Source organism: Rhagoletis zephyria, unplaced genomic scaffold, assembly GCF_001687245.7.
Source record: "Rhagoletis zephyria isolate East Lansing unplaced genomic scaffold, Rhagoletis_zephyria_1.1 Rzeph_scaffold_00042, whole genome shotgun sequence".
Lineage (NCBI taxonomy): Eukaryota > Metazoa > Arthropoda > Insecta > Diptera > Tephritidae > Rhagoletis > Rhagoletis zephyria.
In genome coordinates, this window is record NW_016157126.1 from 386,656 (window position 1) to 399,343 (window position 12,688).

General features: G+C 37.5%; 1 protein-coding gene across 1 annotated transcript; it reads left to right on the forward strand.

Moving 5' to 3' along the window:
* Positions 1–715: 715 nt before the first annotated feature.
* LOC108367008 (putative 115 kDa protein in type-1 retrotransposable element R1DM) lies at positions 716–10,816 on the forward strand. Its single transcript, XM_017621527.1, has 2 exons — positions 716–2,038; positions 10,748–10,816. The coding sequence occupies exons 1-2, from the start codon at positions 716–718 to the stop codon at positions 10,814–10,816; spliced, it is 1,392 nt and encodes a 463-aa protein (XP_017477016.1).
* The last annotated feature ends 1,872 nt before the right edge of the window (positions 10,817–12,688 follow it).

Here is a 12,688-nt window from a genome sequence, read left to right on the forward strand (position 1 = left end):
GCTCAACCTGAACCACTGCAAAGCTGCACAGGAGCTATTGGAGCAGACGGTGATTGACCACAATGTTGACATAGCGCTACTAAGTGAACCATACAAGGTGGGGGATTGTCAGCTATGGGCCCAGGACGATGCCGGTCGAGCAGCGGTGTGGAGCTGCGCCATAACGCCCCTTCATATGGAACAACTCAAGGCAGACGTAGGTTTTGTATGTGTTCGAGTCTCGTGATTAACTGTATATAGCTGCTACATACCGCCTAGTTTTACCCTCGATGAATTCGAAGCCGTCATGGATAAGCTTACCTTTGATGCCCGGACTAGAGCACCCGTATTAATAGCCGGCGACTTCAATGCTTGGGCCTTGCAATGGGGAAGCCGACGAACTAACGCCAGAGGAAGAGCTCTTCTTGCAGCACTATCGTCTCTGGATGTGGCATTATGCAACTCGGGTACCAAATTTACATTCAGCAAGGATGGGGTGGGGTCCATTATTGACCTCACATTTATCAGCAGCAGGCTGTTTCGACACACGTCTTGGGAGGTTAGCGACGAGTACACTCATAGCGACCACATGGCTATCATTTTCTCGATACAGGAGGAGAGAGAGAGCAGAAAAGTCAGTGCAAGAGCAACAACAGGTTGGAAGGTCAACTCTCTAGACGAAGAGGCGCTAGTAGCCATGATGTCTGGAATTTCGTTACCCTACGGAGCTAGTAACATGACGAACTACCTCATGGCCAAAATCACTCAAGCGTGCGACGCTTCGATGAAGAAAAAATACCCGACCAGCCGACGTGCACCAGTTTATTGGTGGAATGAGCAAATAGCGGACTTGCGACTGCAATGCAACAGAGCGAGAAGAAACTACCAGCGTGCCAGAAGGTCTGAAAGCTTTACCGGCGAACATGCTATATACAGAGCTAAACGCAAGGAGCTTAAACAAGCCATTAAGCTCAGCAAGCGAAAGTGCTTTACTAGCTTGTGTGAAAGCGTCCAAAATGACCCCTGGGGCTTAGCATATAAAGTTGTGACGAAAAGGCTGAAGGCGTCGGTTCGACCACAGGTATTATGCCCAAATAAGCTGGAGACGATAATAAAGGCGTTATTCCCAATGCAACCAAGTTTTGCGAGAGAAATCTTTCCTGCTACGATGTTCGAGTTTCCCATGGTGAGCACGGAAGAAGTACTTCTTGCGGCCAAGCGATTTAAAGATAAAAAATCACCGGGGCCGGATGCAATTCCAAATCGTGTCCTCAAGCTTGCTGTAGCTGCGAACCCTAAAGTGTTCGTCGATAGTTTTAACGAATGCTTTAAAGAAGGAGTATTTCCAGATGCATGGAAGCGCCAGCGGCTAGTTCTATTGCCGAAAACTGGGAAGCCACCAGAAGATCCCTCAGCATATCGTCCTATATGCATGTTGGATACGACGGGCAAGTTGTTCGAACGCATAATCAGCGATAGACTGCTAGAAGCAATCGAGGAAAAGGGAGGCCTCTCAGAGACACAGTTCGGCTTCAGAAAGGGGCGGTCAACGGTAGATGCAGCCAGTTTAGTAAAGCAGTTGGCGGAAGATGCAATCAGTGGCGAAAGGTGGAAGGGAGGAGCAAAGGAGTACTGCTTGCTTGTCACCCTCGATGTAAAAAATGCGTTCAACACAGCAAGTTGGAAACACATAAACGCTGCTCTACGCAGATTCGAGGTACCCGCATACCTTCGCAAGATTGTAGACAACTACCTAGCAAATAGAGTGCTACTGTACAATACGGAGAACGGTGTCAAAGAATATAAAGTCTCGGCTGGAGTACCACAGGGTTCGGTTCTGGGTCCAATACTCTGGAATATCATGTACGATGGTGTACTCCGACTATCCTTGCCAGAACGAGTGAAAATTGTCGGATTTGCTGACGACATAGCGCTAGTGGTGGTAGCGAAGCATCTAGAAGAAATAATTACCGCAGCAAATAGTTCAATCGTCCAGATCCAAGCATGGCTGGCCGAAACAGGACTGGAACTTGCGCACCAAAAAACCGAGACAGTTCTAGTAAGCAGTAGAAAAGTCAGAGAAGTGGCGACTATAAAGGTTGGTCAACAAGAAATTACGTCAAAGGCGGCCCTAAAATACCTAGGCATAATGTTTGATGCGAGGCTTACCTTCAAGACGCACATTGATTATGCTGTCGAGAAAGCCGAAAAGGTGGCAGGGGCACTAACAAGGGTTATGCTGAACGTAGGAGGCCCGAAACAACAGCGTAGGCAGCTATACGCAAGCGTCGTGCGCAGTGTGCTGCTCTATGGTGCACAAATCTGGTATGAAGCGTTCAGCAAGACGTCATATGTACGAGAAGCAAGGTCTTTGCACAGATTTTGCGCTATCAAAGTATGCAGTGCATTCCGAACTACGTCCGAAGAAGCAGCGCTAGTGGTGGCAGGACTCTGCCCCATTGACATTCTAGTGGAAGTGACAGGCCCCAGGCCTATAAACCGAACGAGACGCGAAGAGGTGACACAGAGGTGCTTGCAGCAATGGCAAACGAGGTGGGACCGCGCAGCCAGCGGTCGTTGGACGCACCGCCTCATACCCTCGATATCAAGGTGGGTAAGTAGGGAACATGGGGAAGTGGACTTCCATTTGACCCAAATATTGACAGGGCATGGGTGCTTTAAATCATATTTATACCGATTTAAGCACGAAGACGATCCCTTCTGCACCTTCTGTGCAAAGGATATTATTGAAGACGCTGAACACTGCTTTTTCGTCTGTCCGAGGTTTGCAGTCGAAAGGGATGACTCGAGCAGGAAGGTGGGGAGGCCACTTACGGTTCATAACCTTGTGGATACTATGCTTGAGTCAGAAGATACTAACTGGTCCGTTGTTTGCAATTTGGCAAACACAATTTCATCTAAATTGCGTCGAGCGGAACAACTCCGCAGAATTTCATAGATTGGCAATAGGCCGCTCCCCTCCGCGAAGTAATACCTTACGGTAGTTCCACGGTGGGAGGGAAACGGAGCAGGGGTGGGTTTTTAGTGCGGTGAGCTGAAAGGCAAGTCCCACACTTTTCGGCTTTCAATGCTTTGTGCCACCTCTAAAAAAAAAAAAAAAAAAATATACAAAACACATACTCAAAAACGGCACTCACGTACACAATACATACCACGGATGCTGCGAATATTTGCATTCGCATTCGTTCTGCGAATGATTTGCATCATTTTACACATTCGCATCAAATGATACGAATGTTTTGCGAATGTGTACATAGGCAGAGTGTCCACACTAATGTTGTTGAAATGGCTCTAAGGGCCAATTTCACAATGCGTAGTTAACTCGGAATCGGGAGTTAACTACAGATTTTTGTACTGAAAATCTCTAGTTAACTGTCGATTCGGACTTAACTACGCACTGTGAAATTGGCCCTAAGTCTGTCTAACCAGGGTGCGGGCAATAACCGGCTTTTAGCTTCAGGCGCTAAACGGTTAAGTAGTATATCAAGCAACATTGATGGGCCTTTAACAAGTACTGCTCTAAGTCGTATAAGCAACCTACAAATAATTTTAGATTCCTCCAGCGAAAGCAAAGGCTCGGATGTAAAATCTGGAGACATTAAATAAATTGAAATAAAAGCTCAATTGTAGGTCTATCTTAAAGAAAAACGAGCTAATCTCGGTGAAAATCCTGTCGATTGGTGGAAAACTAAACAAAAATACGACAAATTGACAGTTTTGGGCCGCAAATATATGAGCTCTTCACCCGCCGTTCCACGTGAGCAATTTTTTAGTGCAGTCGGCCTATAAACGAGCCTCTAAGAAATCGCCTCATGGGAGAAAAGGCAGCAAAATTACTTTTTTTGAAATATAATATGCCCATTTTGAACTTTGACTACAAGATTAAAACACTGTATAAGTTAAGCACTCGGTCAATGTTCTAATAATTTACACAATTTTTAAGTAATAAAAAGTTATAATACCCTTGTGCACAAGTGCGCTCGGGTATAAAAACGATGACTTAACATTCGCATTCGCGAATGTGAAAAATATGGCATTCGAAACATCCCTAATACATACACAAAAACCGTACTAGACTGTCTCGCTTTGATTTCGGAATGCTTACACATTTGGAAGTTAGCATACTGCCAATATAGAAGTATTACATATATGGGCGCATGTAATAGGCTTGAATTGATATGAAAAGTAATATATGTATGTACATACATATGTGTGTAGGTATATGAATAACGATCGCTTAAAACCGATCTCAAATTTTGTACAACTCGTTTATCAACTANCTAGACTGTCTCGCTTTGATTTCGGAATGCTTACACATTTGGAAGTTAGCATACTGCCAATATAGAAGTATTACATATATGGGCGCATGTAATAGGCTTGAATTGATATGAAAAGTAATATATGTATGTACATACATATGTGTGTAGGTATATGAATAACGATCGCTTAAAACCGATCTCAAATTTTGTACAACTCGTTTATCAACTATAGACAGCTATAAAAGCTTTGCTTTGCAAAGTTCCTATTAAGTCTAGATATCAACCTCGATGGTTCAAGAGGTAGATGTCGTCCTATGCACTACGTACGCTACAGCGGAAATGGACGGGGTGTCGTCGTTCTTTAAATGAAATTAATTGGTGCTCGTATGTATGTATATGCATGTGTGTGCACCAATCTATTAATATCGTTGAATTATTTTAATATCTATTGCAAAATTTTATACAGACAAGACTAAAAAGTGAAAAATAAATAATATAAGAAAAAATTTGTTAATATCCAACGCTTTTATAAATGGACTAAAAAGTAGAAAATAATAATTCTCAGTCCCATAGAATTTGTTTTGATGACTTTTGATTTTGAAATTTTAGCAGAAGTCATTATAAACAATTTATGAGATTGAAAGTGAAAAGCGTGGTGCGCATGTAATAGACCAGAATTGATATGAAGGGTAATATATGTATGTATGTGGATTAGGGCGGGTTGATTTGTATGGATGAAAAAAAAAATTAAAAATCGTATAGCAAAAACGTAATCTACATTAAATTCTTAGAAAATTCTCTGAAGAAACCATTGGTCTAAAATCAAACCCTAATCCGCGCCTCTCGACTTGAAAATTTTTTTCCTCTTCTTTCGGTAAAATTATTTTCTTTTTTTTTTAAATATTATGTTTTATTATATTATATTATAGTTTATGCAATACAGGTTTTGTTTTGAGACTAATCAAAATATTCAATTATTAAAAAAGCAGTTGAACCCCAATTTGCATCTCCTCTGATTTGTGTTCTATATAAAAAATAGTTAGAACACGTTTCACCTGAACTGCGTTTTGCATAAACAAAGAATAATTAAAAAAAATATTTTTTTTTGTAATAAAATAGGCAAAACAAACTTCTTAAAACAGAAAAAAAACGCGCGCCTTTATTCGTGTCTAGTGACGATACACATTAGGGATGTTCAAATAAGATCGGTGTTTCTAAAAACCGGTTTTTTATATTTGATTAAGATGTTTTTCAGTATTTTTTTTTTAATTTAGGTGTTAATCGTTTTTTTTTTAACCGAAAATCGAAAATTCGGTTTTTGCAGTCCCCAGCAAAGGATAATTATTTTGTAAATCTTCAAGATAAGAATAAAATTTTACGGCGCACCAAAAACTTCAAATTTACTACTACATTTGTTTACCGATCTGGTAGCTAAGCATAGTAGATTGTGAAGTCGATTGTGAATATTGAGATTTTGTACTAAGTTTGAAACTTGGTTTTGTTTGTCGTTTGTTAAAACATGAGCCAAATTTTAACAAAAATTAACAAAAAATATTTTCCATGACAAACATGGGAAATATTGAAAAAAATCACCGTACATTCAATTTTGAAGTCTATAATATATTAGGTACCATATTTTATCCATAAATTATAAAAGTTTTTGTTTGTGAAATGAACTTGGTTTTTGTATAAATATGTCCAACGCTGTATTATATTTCTTATTTTTGGAAATGAAGATGTTATATAAAATAAAGCAACAATATTGTTTTAATTGATTTGAGTTGCAAGTAATAAGTGTAAATGAAAATTTAGTTTAATTCGATATGTTGTAAATGCTTTTTGTTTTTTTTTTTGCAGTGTGTTTAAGCGACTTATGCATTTACCGCATAAACCAAGTGCAGCGAACACACACACGCACTTGTATTGCACTCCCGCCCAAAACCAAGTGCAACGAACAAACACACGCGCTCGTCTTTAAAAGTAATTCGATCGTTCTTAATCGGGTATGCATTTTTTATGCAATTCTCAAATATCTCTTCGCTGAACTTAGTGAAGTGATAAGTCGCTGGCATTTTCAGCTATGGTCAACGCTAACCCAGCTTGGCCGTCACACGGTGCTTTAAGCATCACTCTCACTCCACTCCCAGAGTACTTTTGGCATGGTTGTAAGCTCCGGCTTACAAACGACACTGGGGCTCTGCATGATTGCATCCCTGAATAAATCCCAGCTCATTGCACAGTAGCCTACGGCAGCTAGAGCAAGACTTCTCCAATGGAGTCCCCGAATTGATACATGGTAAAAGGGTCACATCTTGCGCTACCGCTTCATCAGCCTGCCCGCATAGCTCTCTCTCTCTCTCTCTCTCGCATATCAGGCATATGAAGTGCTTGGCTGAGTTGATGTGCACCTATAAACCATACGGGCTCATTGAGCTCGATACATAACCACTCGCAAAGGTAATCCCTACCTCCTCTACTACTCTAACTCGACCACAATTCTAAACCTGGTCTCCCGCTCTTCCTCAGCTAATCACAGTGTTTTTAGTATGATTCAGTTCTTTTTTGGTAAACCGAAAAGATCAGAGCATATATCGCGTAACTTTGAATCGATAGTCGTTCAAACGATACTGACAAAACGATGTCGTCAAAACACTGATTCATGTATTTGTGTTGCTTACTATCGGGTGGACTATCGTAATGTCGTCAACAGTTTGAAAATCATTATATTTTTGTGAATCTTTAATATTTAAAATTAGATAAAAACAAAAATTTTGAAAATAATTTCAAGAATTCATATTTTCCCTGCTATGTCAATAGCTACTGTAGTTGAATGGATGCGTTTTCGACTAGCACCTTGTTGGTCTCGGGTTCAATTCATCGTGACAGGGATTTTTTTATTTTACTTTTTTTAATTCACAGCGAGTTTTTGCTTTATTCTTATACTTAATTGCGATAAGGTAGCTAAGCAAAGATCGGTCAAGCGGTTTTCGAAATATTTGTGCCTATTTATTTTTTTTAATTTCCATAAATTCTGCTTCAACTGGAAGATGTGGAGTCTAAGAAATGTAAAGAAAACATAATTGATATTCTCTTTACAATAACGGGCGCTTAGTAAAAGGATACAGCGAGAAAGATTGGAGATAAAATAAGAGTCGTTTAATTTATTTGCAAAGTATAAAGATAAAAAGATTGTAAGGGATAAAGATTGTAAAAGAAAGTAAAAAAGATAAAGATAGAAGATTATAAAAATACAAACATTTACTTTCATATTCAAATTAATCTTATAGTTCAACTATCCACCGACGGAGCGCCCTTCCGTACATATCAACCAGTGTGATTAGATGATCACAAAAAGTGAAGCTAAATTCGTTTTTAAAAAAGGTTAGACAAAGTTATACGCTATAAAAATTTAAGTTAAAAAGAAGTCAGTATATTCATTCCTTAAAAAATCGATAAGTTTCCCAAAACCGATTTTCTGTAAATAACTTTTTAAATCATTCTCTTCAAAACACAAAATTGCATCTATCAGGCCAAATACCGGCTACATACCTCCAATATGAGCAAAAAGAAGTTCAGTTTAGGATAAGAAAAATGTAATATTTTCTACATAAGAGTACACAAGTAGTACGCTAAAAAATCAAATTATAAAAATGCGGTTTAAAGCAAATTTCTTATTATTATTTGTAGTTTAGGATAAGAAAACTGTAATATTTTCTACATAAGAGTACACAAGTAGTACGCCAAAAAATCAAATTATAAAAATGCGGTTTAAAGCAAATTTCTTATTATTATTTTCTAAAAAGCTAATTTCTCAAAAAGATGGTACTTTGCACGTTTATTGTGCAAGTGCAAGTGTAATCAGAGACCACAACGATTATAAGAAATAAAATTAAATATTGCTCTATAATTATTACTGAACAATGGAAAAGTTTTTTTTCGTCTAGCGGGACGATTATTTTAAAATTTAAATTATTTTCGTCATCTCATAATAATTATATGGGACTTTTACTTTTTTTCGTCTCGCGAGACGTTTATTCCAATACGGAAATTATTTACGTGTTCTCATAATAATTATATGGGTTTTTTATATTTTTTCGTCTCTCGGGACGCTTATTTCAAGACGAAAATGATTTACGTCTTCTCATTGTCGTCTTGAAATAAATGCCACGAGAGACGAGAAAAATAAAAGTCGCATATAATTATTATGAAAAGACGTAAATCATTTCCGTCTTAAAATAAACGTCCCACGAGACGAAAACAAATAACAGTCCCACATAATTATTATGACAAGACGTAAATCCTTTCCGTTTTGAAATAAATGTCCCGCGAGATCAAAAAAAAATAAAAGTCCCACATAATTATTATGAGAAGATGTAAATAATATCGGTCTTTAAATAAACGTCCCGAGACGAGAAAAATAAAAATCCCATATAATTATTATGAAAATACGTAAATAGTTTTCATCTGAAAATAATCATCCCACCAGACGGAAAAAGATATTTCTCATAAATAATTTTTATACAAAGACGAAGAGAATTTCGCTTAAAACAAGGCGACGTTTTTGATCTCTAATATTAGGATAATAATTATTTTGGGTCTCTGATTTTAATGGTAAATAGTAGTTTTGTAAATATTAAAGTTTTTTAGTAAGCTAAGGTACTTATTTTTATAGTTCCGGTTCGAATTTTATTGTGAATATTTAAAGTAAAAAAACGCCAGAAAAAAGCCACTAAATTTTTGAGGCTATGGCATAAACCGAAATGCTAAATCTAGCCTCAAAGAGACTAACCTGGTTACACTGATATCAACATATCAAATTGCTGTCAATAGAGAGATAGAGAATCTCTATACATGTAACAACGACGTAGGACCGTGAGTCCTGCGATGGTGAGTTTTCGTTAACACAAAAATTTGATAACATAGGTCGGGTCAGCTGACGTGGTCTCTGATTTTATGTTTGTGGTTAATTGGAATATTAAAATTATGAATAATTAGTTCCGTTCGGAAATGCAAGTGCAGTTTTCAGTCAACCACTCATAGGCACCTCCGCTAAGCAATCCAAAGGAGGGCATATCGTCGATGATTTTGCAAAACCGCCCATCGACCCATTGCAAAACCACCTATCTTACGGCACTCAAATTTTACAGGGTTATCAAATCTGATTTTTGTCACAACGGAGATTTAGGCGCTTTTGCAATTGGTCGATGGGCGGTTTTGCAAAAACATCGACGATATGTATGTATATTAATACTGCCGGAATTTAAGTTTAGGGACCTAGTAGCGAGTAAAAAATCTGGCAAACAAATTGGTTGTAATAACTATCAGAAATAATATAAAAAATCGTTTTGCATATCGCTAGCTGAGAGTGCAAAGTTGCTAAGTCCATTTTTTTTATTTTACAGGAGAGCAAAAAACTTCTTATAGCCGTTTTCTTCAAGTACTTCGCAAATCTTTGAATACACCATTGTGCGTGTTTGAAGTAAACCCACACTCTATACGAATAAGAAGGGCTCGATGTTTATTGAAAGATGTATTATTTTGGTTTGGCCGCATTTTCGGTGCCTCTTTTGGACTTAGCAAATTTGCCTTTCATTGAATATAAACCAGAAAAAAATAAAACAAGAACCTCAATCCTTTTCGAAACGATGCATTTTAATGTTCCTTGCTTTCTATATTAACATATTAGTTTTAATAAAAAGTGGGCTTAGCAACTTTTCACTTAAGCTAGCGATATGTGTTTCCTTGGAAGAATAAAGGATTAAAGCAATATTGTAAATACCAGTCTTAAAAAAATAATAAATACAAAATACATATGTAAATATGTACCTGTTTTTCTTTTAAACGATACTAAACTCACTATCGTAATAAAAATAATAAATATAAAATACATATGTACCTGTTTTTCTTTTAAACGATACTGAACTCACTATCGTGCAAGAAAGCACGTTAAAGTAATACTACGTGGTTTTTCAAACAGTTACGTGAAGCAAAATTGGAATCCAGTTGACGATACCACACAAATGATCAAAAAATTTTTGGTTTTCATGAAGTAAGACAATCGTTAAGACGATTATCGTCATACGTGATACATGCCCAGGTCTTTAATCCAGTTTATTTAAACGGATTAAAACCTTAATAAAAAACCATGATTAATCAAAAAACCGATTTTTTGGAAATGGTGCTCTTCCCTAATATACATATGTACAATGTATGTACATATGTATCCAATGATGGGCATACTGGAGTACATTTGTATTTAATACAGTGAAACCCGCAGTACCTAACCCGCTTAAGTAACCAACATTTTTGGGCACCGTGAATCTTTTCATGTAATCTGAAGAAAAACCCTCTCTTAAGTACCTCCCCGCTTATTTTCCCAACCTAAGTATCTAAATTTTTCGTACCCCATTTACCATTTTACTTATAATTTTCCCCTTTTAAGTGCTCTCTTAAAATTTCTTAAAATATTTACATATTTTGAAATTCAGGGTCAGTGCTACACACCCGATATTAATTGCTACCGTCAGTATAACAATATGCAAGTTTCCAGTGGCTAAAAATTACCGTTGATTTTTTTGTCGCATTCGCTTCCATATAACGAATAAACACAATTTTTTTATGTGAAGAAAAACGCAGCACAAAAAAAATCTAAAAAAATAATATAAATAAATAATATAAAAAAAAACTTTTTAAATATACAACGCTTTTATAAATGGACTAAAAAGTAGAAAATAATAATTCTCAGTCCCTTAGAATTTGTTTTGATAACTTTTGAAAATGAAAAGCGTGGGGCGCATGTAATAGACCAGAATTGATATGAAGGGTATTATATGTATGTATGTGGATATATCAGAGGTTTCCAAACTGTTTTTTTTTCTCGTAGACCCCTTTCAAAAATTTACTGGTTTCGGTGGACCCCCTGCTGATACATTTCTAAATATTTCCAAAGCTCGTAAAAAAATGAAATGTGAAAATTAGATCTAACAATGTAAATTTGCATCGCGGGTGAATTCAAAAACTAAACTCAGAGTGGCCAAAATAAAAGTAAAATATTTTCTTATGTTCTATTTATAATAATAATAATAATATTTATTATTATTATAATAATAATGTTTATGGTGAAGATAATGTAAATAACGCTAGCGCCCGCAGTGTGTGATTACACACTTGTAGGTTTTAAAAAATAGAGCTCGTAAATACATCAAAATACTCTCTCGCTCGGAGGAGTTATATTTTTTAAGAGCACTGCGGGCGCTAGCGTTATTTACATTATCTTCACCATAAACTCATCAAATGTTCGGCTCACTTATGACTTTGCACGTGGAGTATATGTAAAATAGTTTATTTGTATTAATGCCATCATTTTTATTTTTATCGCTCCGAGTTTTAAAGTGAGGCGAAAAATATTTATCACATTTTTAAAACACAAAACTTAAAACATCAAAACGGCTAAACTTTTTACGCCAAACTTTTAATTCAGAAACTGACAATAGAGAAAAGAACGAGTTTAAAAAAATCGATGACAAATAACCAAGCAAGCAATAAGCACAAAAAGTGTTCCACCGTCTCATCTTCTTCAAGACAAGATGGGCAAATGGATTTGTCATTTAGGCCTATCACAGTCGGGTGTTTGTGCCACGTGAAGTGACCAGTCAGCAGTCCAGCAAGTTGTCTGCAGTGTCGTCTGCTCAGTGAGAGCAAAAAATTAGATAGACCTAGTGAGATTGAAGGCACCATAAGTTTTGCCCACCTGCATCCCCTTGATGCCTCTCAGTCCTTGCTGAGCGAAGTATTCACCCAGGTTCTGATGGTGGCTTCGATTGCCGAAGGTGGGAGTGCTAAAACTGGTTGCGGACCGAGGAGTGCCTGGTCTGAGCCAAATCTGGCCGAATGATCAGATGTCTCATAATCAGGTACTCCTGAGTGACATGGCACCCAGAGTAAAACAACCTCGTTATGTTCACCATCATATTTTAGTCGAGACTTGCATTGCCGAACTAGTTTGGAAATACTTAAATAGAGGGCTGCCCAATGCCTTAAGTGCAGCTTGGTTGTCACTGCAATCACGTAAACTGCTTCCTCTCCACCTATGTTCCACCACGTAGTCCATGGCTTTGAGTATTGCAATTACCTCAGCCTGGAAGACCGAAGCATATTCCCCTACTGAAAAGTGAAGGTTATCTCCATTAACTTCGAAGATCATGACCCAGAATCAGTTTTGGAGCCATCAGTGAAGATTCGACAATGTGTGAGTCTGGTCTCAGCAATGGAATCAAACCAGCATTCAGTCTCAGTGAACTCAACATTATAGAGTCTCTTCAAAAAGATAATGGTGGCGTACTATCCTGTAGCATTGAAGAGACACAAGTGCTTACATCTCTGCCGCCAGCAATTTTCGCCGCGCCCCACTCACTGTCATACCAGCATCC

Bases quoted from the DNA above. Each gene is read 5' to 3' on its own strand.
- LOC108367008 (XM_017621527.1), top strand. From the start codon at position 716: ATGACGAACTACCTCATGGCCAAAATCACTCAAGCGTGCGACGCTTCG. The intron at 2,039-10,747 runs GTAAGCAGTAGA...TTTGAAATTCAG, and splicing joins AAAAAACCGAGACAGTTCTA to GGTCAGTGCTACACACCCGA.